We start from the raw sequence: 12,383 nt of genomic DNA, 5'->3' as shown, positions 1-12,383 counted from the left end.
CCACATCCCCAACCACATGCACGCCTGCTGCGCATGGGAGGGGAAAGGGAACGGGGTGAGGCAGCCCGTACGCAGCTGGTGGCCAATTACTTCACCTATAATCACACCCCTGTGGAGTGCACACAGCCCTGGCACATACCAACCGGCAATCAATGATGATGACATAAGGGACAGTCAACTGTCACAACCATACCAGCCTGAGATTGGTCACCTGGAAGTGTTACATTGTGTGCATCCCTACCTACACAAACACCACCAATGCTGTGTCATCAAAAGGCACACTTCTATTTTGCTAAATTCATTACCCCCTTGCAAAATACAACATGACAACAGTGCCATGTCACCCAACCCCTTCCCCAGCACCGCCACCCAACACACCATGGCATGTCATGCTATGTGAGAGCAAACAAAGCAATCCCCAAAATCTGACACAAGTGTCACAAAGTACAGTGTCCCTAATGGAAACTGGCCACACACAATATGCTCCCAGTAATGTAGAACTAACAACACACATGGCCAAATACTTATCAACAATACAATGCAGCTACACAACCTCAAACATAGCAAAAACATGACAGTACTAAGTTAAAGTAGTGGTAGTCTTACGACCTGATTATGCCAGCACATCGACCCCTTCCAACTGTACAGTGTTGCTGCCACGCAAATGTGTAAGTGCACTGCTTACAACATGAACTCCATCTCCAAAGTAGATGGCCTTGTGAAGACATGAGGAATGAACCTGCAAATTAGGAGGAAGACATGGATGCACAAGCACATATCAATACACCATGCAGTGTACAATACAACAACAATATCCACTAGGAATGTATACACAGTATTGACTACAGACTGCCCACACAGCTCATGGGAGTCCAACGTCACTGTGTAAGTCACTGTCACTTGGGCACACCCTTTACAAGCCCATGGAAACGGAAAGCAGGAGGGGTGTGTGTTTCACGAACCCAAGCATCTAACCCAAACTCAGGACAAGCCTGCATGAGCCCAGCCCGAATACAGTGGATGCCCACGGGAGCCACACAAGGCAACATGCCATACAGGGGCGGGAGGCCACCCAGGAGGTCCGAGGAGAGGGTGCGCACCAACAGCCACCTGTGTGGATGTTGGGAAAAAGAACAAAAAAAAACACACACCTCCATGGGCTCATGGCCTGCACGGCTATGCCAATGTGGGAGAACTACTGCTGTCGCTCTCATCACCCTCAGCTGCTGCATCAGGAGGTGGTGGTGCTATGGGAGGCAGCCCACGCAAAAGCCCTGGTATGGTCCTCCATGGCAGCAAGCATGCGGGTGTGGAGTGTCTCGTTCTGTAGGATTATAGTGTGGAGATCCCCATGCAGCCCCTGACGTGATGCCCGATCTCCTCCCGAGTTGCCTGCATCTCAGCTGAGAGCGAACGTGTGAGCCGCTCCAGATGCTGTTCTGTCCTCAAGTTAGTGGAAGCCTCAAGGTCAACAAGAGTCTCCCTGAGGTGATGGAGTTCTACCCTCAGGGCTTCCCTGTGGCCCTGGGACTCCATTGATATTGATTGGCGTAGAGTCTCCTGTGCCTCCCGTCGGTCCCTGTTGGATGCCAACATGTCCTCCCTGTGTGATTGGCAAATGGAGTCTGTTGCCTGCTGTAGTTGCTCCATCTGCCTTTCAGGGGGGACAATGGAAGTGGCCACCCTCTCCATTGCTTGAGCCATCATCTCAACTGATGCTGCCTGTTAGGTTGCTATACCGTACATGGATTGTTCCCATGCTGTATTGCCTGGTGGCATACGGCCACCGCGTCGGCGGGCACCACACCTGTTTGGGGCAAGGCGATCTGTGCCTTGCTGTGCCGGCACTGCCTGAGGCTGCAGGACTGCATTCCCCCTCTGATCTGCTGGCCCAGGAACAGGATCAGATGTTGTGGAGTGTGACTCTGCATCCATAACCGCCAAGGCGGACTTACCAACACTGACACCCCCATAGATGGTTCTACAAAACAGAATCCCTGCCAGAAACACTTACCTGCGACGGCACATAGGTCTCATCATCCGAATCAGCACCTGAATAGAGGTCTGGGGAGGTGCACCCAGAGACACCCCTAGACAGAATGGTCTGCAGCAAGATTGGGTATTCACCCACCACCACACCACGTCCCCCACTGGTGCCCGGTCGTGCCTGAGATCCCTCCTGGGTCTGCACCATCTCCTCAACCTCAACAGCATCAAGTGCGTCATCCCCTGCAAAAACATGAGACAAAAAATGGAAACAGGCATTAGCACCATAGCACACAAATAGGCCTGACAAGCTACAGAACCACTACATGATTTACACATGTCCCACATGACTATAACCCTCCCATGCATGCACTGGGGAGGCAAAAGGCAGACACTGATGACACCAAGATGGAAGAGCAACACATTTGCTGCATGCTGGGTAGCACTGCCATCACACATTGGCCTGTGAGTGGCATGTCCAATACACATACATGACACATGCCATCACACAGATGGCATGTACCATAGCCATGGTACATTACACAAGTACATCCATATGTCAGTGAATGAGTACTGTCAGCCATCCATGTGAGATGGACATGATGAGATGAAAAATGCTACATAGTGTGACAAAATAGGCATGTGCCACACACTGCAACACATTCAGTGTACAAAATTACAGTGATTGCAGGCCGATGTACACATCAATGGTTGTGCACTTCAACATGACAGGAAACAACTATCATGTTCCACATTCAAACAGGCCCCAAAAAATAATGTGATCAGGCCAATACTCAATCAGCCTGAATGGTGAAATCATTCACCTAACAAGGTAACACATGTGGGCCAATGTGGGGTACATCTATGACAGAAGCATGTCACAAATGTGACAATAGGGCTGAGGAATGCGTAGCAAAAGTGGGAGAATTGAAACAATCAGCCTGAACGAACACTGAAAAATACAAACAATGTTGTTGCAAGATGACACTTCAAGGGCAACTGCAGTAATGTTGCGCTAAATTACTACTGTGGGCAGAAGGGCTACTGCCAAATCACACCCAAATCCAAGGCCGCTGAATGTTTTGGATGAAGCACATGGGTGACCCATACAGGCACACACACCCTCACCTGGCACTCAATCAGAACCCATCACCCAAACAACATACACATGCATTACACACACATGCATGGGCACTCACCGGACAATGCATCATAATCAGGTAGTTCTCACACCTTGGATTTGTTCCTCTGTGACGAAGCCCCCACCTACAGACACATGTTCAGTGAGTTTGTTGTCCTCTTGTGGAGACACACCGCCAGTCACCAGAGTAACGGCATGATTTGAGGCCAGCTTGTCCTTTGCTCTGCGTTTCAGGTCATTCCACCGCTTGTAGCAATAATCAGCTGAGCGCATCACAAATCCAAGGGCACTTATGCAGTCGGCGATGATCTGCCAGTGTGCCTTACGTTGACCAGTTGTGGTCTTGGACTGTGCAGTCACCAGCATTTCGTGCTATGTGCCGACACATAGGACACAAGTGCATCAAGTTACGCCTCATTAAAGCAAGGCTTCCTTGAGGTACCAGAGTGTGTAGCCGTGTCTGGGGTCTCAGCCTGTCGTCCCAGAGCACCCTTCTTCCTCTTCTTTAAAAGGTGGAGCAGAGCCAGAGTGGCTTACGCCGCTCTGGTCAGTACGGGCAGAATCAGCGGTGGACTGGGTAGTAGGAGTGTGGGAATGCACAATGACCATAGGTCTTGATGCAGGCATTGGTTGCAGGGTAATGTTGTCAGGGGGAACGTCAGCTTGATGGACCTGGACTGACACTGTCCTGGCTGGGAGAGTCAGAGCTGGGGCAGATGGAGCTGCAGCTGCCCCTGCAGCCTCCCCACCCTGCATACTTGGGGCAGCAGATGACATAGCTGCCCCAGATCTACGTGGCTTGGTGACAACAACTTGCACCGCCACACGTGGCCTAGACTTGCTGACCTGGAAGTCAGCCAGGGAGTCATCCTGTGCCAGGTCAGGTGCCACAATGGGCTGGTCCAACAGGGGCTGAGCTGGGATGGGGTCCGTCACGTTTCCCTATACCATGGGGGGGGCATGGGTGTCCCCGATTGTTCCTCCACACATGGGGATATAGGGGCACCCTGCAAATCCCGGTCACGTCCCCTACCGCGCACACCACGCCCACCTTTTGAAGGTCGGCCACCTTTGCCTCCCTTACCGCTTGGTCGCCTCCCAACCATGGCAATGATGTTGTTGTGAATATGGGAGTTGCAGTAAACTATTGACATGGGCAATTAGGGGTCAAAGGGGTAGGATACTAGATGGAATTCGTACCCTTGTGCTCTAACAAGGCTGTCTGTAACCCCTGGGGGAAGATGACGGGTCATGCAACGCACAGGCAGCCCAAAACCAAAAATTAACGTGCACGCAACCCCTCGTAGACCACGTGCGTGAAAAAATGAACCCGCACTACACTGTGGCACCCAGAAACACAAAAATAAGCGTACGTGTAAAACACGCAGCCTACAATGACCGCTGAAGGGGAATGCAACACACGGGGCAAGCACAGTTGCTAAGTACGGGCGGAACTCACCGTCTGCCTGGAAAAAGAACGTGAAAAATACGCGCGTGTGCGCGTTGGCAACACCCCCGCCAAAAGAAGAATTGTACGCTGTCTGAGGATACAGGACAAAAGGAGAAATGAACTCTGGTTGAGGAAACGGGCCCAACAAAAATTCATAAAAGAGCTGTCAGAGGTAACAGGGAGTACGAACTAGAAACGCTGTGAAGTAATCGCGTGTGAACCGACAAGAAGTACAGATTTCACCCACTCGCTCTCCACGAAAAGCACGTACAAGGAAATGGCATCCTACACGTAGCTTTTAAACCGGCCCACAAGTACACGTCAGATACACGTGTACGCGGGCGCTTTCCTCCAATTACATGCGATGACACTCGGACGTGCAGTTTGTCCTACACGTACCTTTTAAAGCGGCCCACACGTACAGCATCACTTACGCGTGTACGCGCTAAGGCCCTTTCCTCCAATTACACGAGCTGACACTCGGACGTGCAGTTTTTGGACGTGTCCGATGAACATGCACCCGTGTTGATGGAAACACCCGCGCGCGTCCCGTCACTTACACGCGTAGGCCCTTTCCTCGGATTACACGCATCCACACGCAGACGTGCAGTTTTTTCACGCGCGCTGAACCACTATGCCCACGTCACGAGGGAAACTCCCACGCGAGTCACATCACAGAAGCGCTTACGCGTTAAGGGCCTTTGGTCCAATGCAATCGCGTGCGTTTTCTGACGCACTTACGCGCTAAGGCCCTTTCCTCGAATTACACACTGACGTACAATTTTTTCACGTGCCAAATTACTCTGTATCAAGCTGGCCACATGAAAACACACGGAAGACCACGCTCCTGCCCAGAAGGCCGAATTACTGCCCCCCAGAGCCCCGAGCACGCTCCCACCTGCATCTGCTGCTGCCTGACTGCCTGCTGCCCACGTGCCCTGCCATTTGCTGCCTGCACATCAGCCAGGGGTGTAGTTGCTGTGACCACCCCTGCTGGAACCGAAGACTCCCGACTGGGATTCCATCGCTCCACAGCCCAGCCCCAGGACCCAGTTGCCCACCCACTCTTGCCTCTGGGGTTGCCATGTCCAGCACAACACCATCTGGCAGCACTGGCAACCCCCAGCCAGAGAGGCAGAGGGCCACCAGCTTCACTGCCACCGAAGTTGGTGTCCTGGTGGAGCAAGTCCTGGGGCAGTATGATGCCCTCTTTGGAAGTTCGCGCGCCGACAATGAAGGACGGACCAGGATCTGGATGGACATCGTGACTGCCATCAACGCAGAGGGGGTGGCAGTCCGCGACTTACATCATGTCAAGAAGCACTGGGAGGACTTCAGGTCCAGGACCCTCAACAAGGCCCGGCGCCTCGCTAAGGCAGCGGATGCCAAGGAGCGCCGGGGCCAGCTGTCTAACCACCAAATGAGGGTCCTGGAACACAAATGCCCAGCGCTCTACATCCAGATCCTTGAGAGGCAGACCCGTCTGGAGTCGAGCGGTAAGTGTACATGCATGTTGATAGTACGCTGTGCGTGTCGTGGTGTGCAGGTTGCACATGTGTTTATGTAGGGCTGTGTATGAACATGGGCGTGAGGCTGCCACATGCGAGTCCTCTCAGTTGTGAGACACATTGATGGTGTATGTGTTGTAAGCATGCTGGGCAAATGCAGGTGTAGGAGCAAACATGTTTGAATTTCTGTGTATGTACATTGGCATGGTTGTGGCATGGATGGTGGCTCATAATGCATGTATCTGCACTGTGTACATGTGCATGTATGTGTATCTGACAAGTGTGCAACTGCGATGCAACATGGATGCACGTGACACTGATATGTAGAAGGATGAATGGCAGATGTGATATGTATGGCGATCTCATCACTGCAACAGTTGGAGGAGATGTAGACATGCATGTAAGTGTGGTGGCGTGTGTGCATGTCTAGTGCACTCCTTGTGTTTCATGTGATGTCAGGCTCACCTTTGGCTGTTCATGCTGTTGTATGTGTATGGATGGTGCTGCCTGGTGCAATATTGCTGTTGAAATGTTCATGTGTGTGAGTTAAAATGACATGTGTGTCGTGGAGTATGATGCTGTGTCTGTAGTTAAACAATGCCAATCATGTGCAACTGTCATGTGTGTATCAGTCCATTGTACAGTGCCCTGATGCCTGTGTTTTATCTCTCCGTGTCTGCAGCGTCAACTGAAGAGGGCGGAGAGGGTGCTGTGGAGCACAGCGGCAAGGATCATCCCGCCAGCCGGAGACGCAAGGCCCGGGTCCCCTCCCAGGTTGTCATCTTGTCGGGGAGGTGCCGCGTCCCAGGCCGCAGCTGCCGATGGAAGGTCCAAGAGGCGGAGGTCGGAGTTGGACTCCTCGGTAGCAGAAGGGGCAGCTGAGACCCCACAGGGTCCGACGGAGGAAAATGGCACGGAGTCATCCATGTTGGTGGGGGGTTTGGTGGAGGAGGAGGCCGTACAAGGGACAGACACAGGGTCTGGAGGTGGGGATTTCACTGGTGCTAGTGGTGCAATGCAGGGGCAGGGACAGGAGGCAGCACAGGCCACCGCGGAGGTGCCTGTGTGTAATCCTGTCCCAGATCCTGTGACTGCATCATCCCGCACCAGCAGGGATGCCGACGTCCAGACCCGTTTTCAGCGAGGGGATCCGCTTACAACAACTGGCCTTCCTCTCCCTGCGGACGTGGCTATCCTGGACCGGGTTGAGCCTGTCCTGCCTGGGTGGGATGGCGTTGCGTCAACGGGCCATGCGAGGTGACCTGCAGTCTTTTCATGAGGAGACTGCACATCTTCTCGAATGGCTCGTTGACCGCGTTGACCTACTGGGACAGCTCACCAGGGCCGGATTCCTCCGTTTGCTGGACCTTGTTCCGATCCCCTCCTCAACTGAACCCCCTATGCGCCAGTCGTACTCCATGCCATCTTCCCACCCATGTATCACCTGGGTACCCTGTGGAGCTGTCTCTGACCCTGCGGCCAGGCTGGTGGAGGACACATCCCTGCCACAGTTGGGAGTCGGACGTCCAGCAGGGGTGGCCACATCAACAACTGCACCCCAGCCGGAGGAGGATGTGCAGGCAGCAAGAGCCAGGGCACAGGCAGAGGCACAGCAGCAGCAGCAACAAGGAGGGAGCCATGATGGCTCGGGGCCTTCGTCATCGGAGGGTCAGGCATCGGCCAGAGGGCAGGAGGACCCAGGACTGGAAGTGTCTTCCGTGTGGCAGCGGTTAGGCCTTGCTATAGATGCGGAGCGGCAGCGGGCAGAAGAGGCACGGCTCACGATGGTCAGGGCGGAGAACTCCATGCAGAGGGCCCTGAGGCGGGCAGAGTGCCTTGAGGCAACTCGCAGGGAGTTGGAACAGGCCATGAGTGCCTCCCTGCGAGACCTTGGGGCCGGGACAGAGGCCCGCCTCCAGGACATTAAGCAGGAGTTCGATGATGCCCTGCCCGGGACATCCAAAAGTGAGCCGTCGGACTAGCCCGCTGCCATTGTAAATAGTTTTCAGAGTTAGGTTTCCTTTTCGTTTTATTTGTGGTCAATGTACAATGCCACACACATTTGTATATAGTTATATTTTTAGGTAGTTTCTTAGGTAGGTTTCATTTGTTTAGTTGGGCTCATAGACCCTTTACATCTTTGGACAATGGATTGATTTTTTTGGGGGATTTTTGCACATGGATTAATGGATTTTTATTTTGGACAATGGATTGTATATAGTTACATCATGGATTCATTTGGATTTTTTTTTTCATTATGGACATGGAGTAATGTTTTTTTATTCCAGGACAATGTATTGTAAATAGTTGGCCTATGGATTGCTTTCGCATTTTTATTTATCATTATGAACATGAAACGATGGATATCTTTTTCTTACCTTTTTTTGGATTTGCATTGGTGGAGGGAGAGTTTGGACTGTTTTTCTTTCAGATTTTTTTGCATTGCTTATTTTCATTCTTTCATCTTTTTCACATGCTTTTCATTTCATGTTTGATATTTTGGTATGGTTTCATTTCATTCATGTACATAATACATTTTCATATTTTAGTTCCATGTGTGTGATTTGCTCATTGGGTTGATGCATGTGAAATTGTGGGTTTACACAGGCAATGCCAACCAGTGTATGTGTGTGATGGACATGTGTTGATGTACATAGATGAGTTTTGGTTTGTGTCTTGAGATAGGCATGTCAGTGTGAGGTGGATTGGGAAATCATTGCGTCTCAAGAATGGGGTGGCGTGATGTGGTATTTTTCGGTGTAGAAGTGGGCCATGACTGTGCATCTTTATTTCGTGTAGGGGGGACATGAGTGGGACATGAGTGGGGGCCTGCTGGCAGGTGCCCTGCACTGCTGGGTGGTGGGGGTGCAAGGGGACATGAATGGGGGCCTGCTGGCAGGTGCCCTGCACTGCTGGGGGGTGGGGGTGCAGGGGGTCATGCATTGGTGATCAGTAGTGCAAGCTGACATGTGGCTTGGCTGAGGGTCATGCCCATGGTGGATGGGCTGCCTGTGGGACATGACCAGGGGTGCAGGATAGTCCCCTGTGGTGTGGGCTGCCTGCAGACAGTCAGGCAGCAACAGATGGCAGGTGGGAGCGTGCTCGGGGCTCTGGGAGGCAGGAAAATGGCCTTCAGGGCAGGAGCGTGGTCTTCCGTGTGTGTACGCGTGGCCAGCTTGATACGGAGTGATTTGGCACGTGAAAAAATTGCACGTCAGCGTGTAATTCGAGGAAAGGCCCTTAGCGCGTAAGCGGGTCAGCACACGTACGCGATTTCATTGGACCAAAGGGCCTTAGCGCGTAAGCGTGTCTGTGACGTATCGCGCACGGGCGTTGCCCTTTTGCGTGTAAAACTTCACGCGAACCCCAGGAATACACGTACCCCACTCGCACAGGGCCCTTTCGTGTGTAAAACTTCACGCGAACCCCAGGAATACACGTACCCCATTCGCACAGGCCCTTTCACGTGTGATACTTCACGCGAACCCCAGTTATACACGTACCCCACTCACACAGGCCCTTTCGCGTGTGAAACTTCACGCGAATCCCAGTAATACACGTTCCTTTGCGCTGGATTGGGGATTTTGATGGCTTTTCCTTGCGCGAGGGCGTTTTTGGGGGCGTAACTGGCGCTGCTGCAGGGTCGCTGCGCCACGGCTGGTTTTGGAGGCTAAAATCCATGAATACGCTGTGCGCGGAAATAGATTTTAGCACACGCGGCTGGAGCAGACATTTGCACGCGCACACTGTGAGCCAGCCACGTGCGCCACTTGTGCGCAAAATTCTATGAATTACCACCATGGTTTGTGTTTCAGGTTCGATGGCGGCTAATAAATCAACAGTCTCATGATGTTTGGTTTAAGAGAGCAGTTCTACAGCGTATAGGATGCTACAGTTCTGAAAGGATCATCCAAAGAAAGAGGATTTCATAAAATGGTGGACAGGATTTATAGAGATGGACAGAGGCTATTGGTGTATTAAGGTCACATGTTTAGAAGACCAATAACACTACGAACTACAAAACACTCAAAACATATAGGGATTGTAGTTTTTTGCATTTGTATGTTACTGTTATTGTTCGATTATGCTGCTCGAATAGTAAAGTTGAGAGAAAAGCATAATCCTTTGCCTCTGTGCCTTTAATAGAATTATGACTTTCTGTACATATGTGTGAAAAATCAGATTTTTGCATTCTCCCCTCTCTCTCCCAAACAACCTTCCCCAACCACCTCTTTTAGGAGCCACGCTGCAGGGTATACATCCCAGTAACATAACCTTTCGAAAAGCCATAGCTGTCAACTGCCCCGTGACTCAAGGGTCTGGCCCGCAAAAAACAAAACCCTCTGGCCGCAAAGGTGTCAGGGAAACCCGCAAGCATGGCAGGCTGAAAGACAGCGATCCTTTCATCTGGTACAATGGTTTTACTGACGTCTGCAAAGGCACAGAGCTTACAAAAAAGTATAGCCTTTGCTGACTCACCTCTGCAGTGATTCAAGTGCCTTGGAGTCAGGCTCAAAAGTAATAGTGGGACTAGGTTGAAAATAATAATGCTAATTTCTGAAAATAAATACTGCACTGGAGAAACAGATATACACGTGTTTACAATTGATTTAATTGTACGTCCAGATAATTGTACTTGCTATCACTACGTATATTAATTACTGATGTTTTGTTCTGTGCATAAAGTCACACTAATACTGAAGGCATAGTCTCAGAACAGTTTTGCCCAGGATCACAAGGCATTCTAGTGCAATTTCACTACTTCTGAATGCCTATCAAAGGGTAACTGAAAAGTTCAATGCAGGGCACAATTCCGCTGAGGGATGAAAAGAGGATAGAGAGCTTGTCTGTCAGACTAGTCACTAAACAGTCAACTAAGGAACTGTCACCTTTATTGTGGCAAATACACTTTTTTTAATACTATTACAAAAATGTAAAATGTGCGTGTTTCGAATTCTAATGCCCTCACTGTGGTTGCGCTGTGAACCCAATGGGGCGGTGGAGCCATGTAGATTATGCAAATGTTTGCGTGCGGGACATGGATGTGTTGGCAGCGCACAAGCGACCCTCAGCCTACTGTGAAACGTTCGCTAATAACCAATAGAGTATACTTAATCATTTACATGCCCACAAAAATGGACACAATTTATAAAACATCAATACAAGTGGTCTGTATGCAGTTTCGTCAAAATACATGTTTTGCTCGATGTTACTGATTCAAGAAAGTTTATGAGCTAGGTGCACACAAATACGCTGATGCTGTTTTGATAAGTAGCAGTACTTACTGGTAAAGCCAAATACGGAATCTGTTTTTCCTATTAACGACGCTCTGTGATTCAATCATGCACATAAAGATGTTGCGGGTACTATCAGAATGCGTGATGGGAAACCTCACCTCCTCTGCAGCCAACTTCTCCTTCACCTCTCTAGCTACAAAGCACTCCATGCCTCGGCCAGCCGTGCAGAAGAAGCGAGCTGTATCCTCAGTGCGGCGGCAAAAATCAAACGATACCACTGAGGAATCCTCATGACTTAATCCCCGGCAGGCACCACCTGCCTTCAGTACCTCCATGCCCCGTACAGCGTATAGTTAGCAGAGACATAAACACAAGACAAGTCGTACTAAAGTGACAGCCAACAAGTCCCGGCTGTTTTCGCGCATGCGTCCTGCTGCTGTAGTGTTTGTCATGTCTTGGATCAAGACATAGAAGAAGGACAACGTCTGCTCAACGAATGCTGTTTCAATTTTGACTTTCATCATACTTATCGTGCCTCATGGTTTTTCACTATGTTTTGTAGAGGCATGATCGAATTTCTTACCGGTAATCTTCGTTACCTCTATGTCCCTCTTCCTCGTCCCAGTACTTACATTTGAGTTGTATCAAAGCAAGAACACAATAAGGTAGTCTAAATACATGGCAACATTTTGCAGCAGCTGGGAGGGATATTCTCTCTGAGAATTCGGGAGAGCTGGATTTTCCCATTAGAATGCATTGTGGTTAGAATTATTTTGGAAGGGAGGCAGTAAAAAATAGCGACATTTTTGCTAATAAAATCGGGAGTCTCCTGCCTAAATCGGAGGGTTGGCATGTATGAGTCTATGCTCAAAAACAAAACGCACCACAAGGGTAATGCTCAACTTCTTTATTGTACATCAGCAGGAAGGAGGCAGAACAGAGGATGGAGCCCCACCCACAAGTCAATGAGACAAAGCTTCAAGAACCCACACACCAAAGGAAGTAGACCGGGCCCCACCTGCCCACATTTCTAAAAGCAAAACCCGGACAATGACGTCACT

At 50.5% G+C, this 12,383-nt stretch overlaps 1 protein-coding gene across 2 annotated transcripts in view; it reads right to left on the bottom strand.

Moving 5' to 3' along the window:
* Positions 1 to 11,743, bottom strand: part of THUMPD2 (THUMP domain containing 2) — a 297,270-nt gene extending 285,527 nt beyond the window's left edge. Inside the window, exon 1 of one of the 2 annotated variants that reach the window (XM_069606871.1) lies at positions 11,481 to 11,743. In XM_069606871.1, coding sequence (XP_069462972.1) covers positions 11,481 to 11,657 — 177 coding nt within the window. In that variant the 5' untranslated portion in view covers positions 11,658 to 11,743. The remainder of the gene's footprint in view (positions 1 to 11,480) is intronic. The other variant, XM_069606872.1, reaches the window with a different exon arrangement.
* Between the last annotated feature and the right edge of the window lie 640 nt (positions 11,744 to 12,383).

This window comes from Ambystoma mexicanum, chromosome 4p, assembly GCF_040938575.1.
Source record: "Ambystoma mexicanum isolate Mex_15411 chromosome 4p, UKY_AmexF1_1, whole genome shotgun sequence".
In the NCBI taxonomy this organism is placed as follows: domain Eukaryota; kingdom Metazoa; phylum Chordata; class Amphibia; order Caudata; family Ambystomatidae; genus Ambystoma; species Ambystoma mexicanum.
Note: the sequence above shows the minus strand (reverse complement) of the source record. Positions and strands in the feature narration are given on the sequence as shown.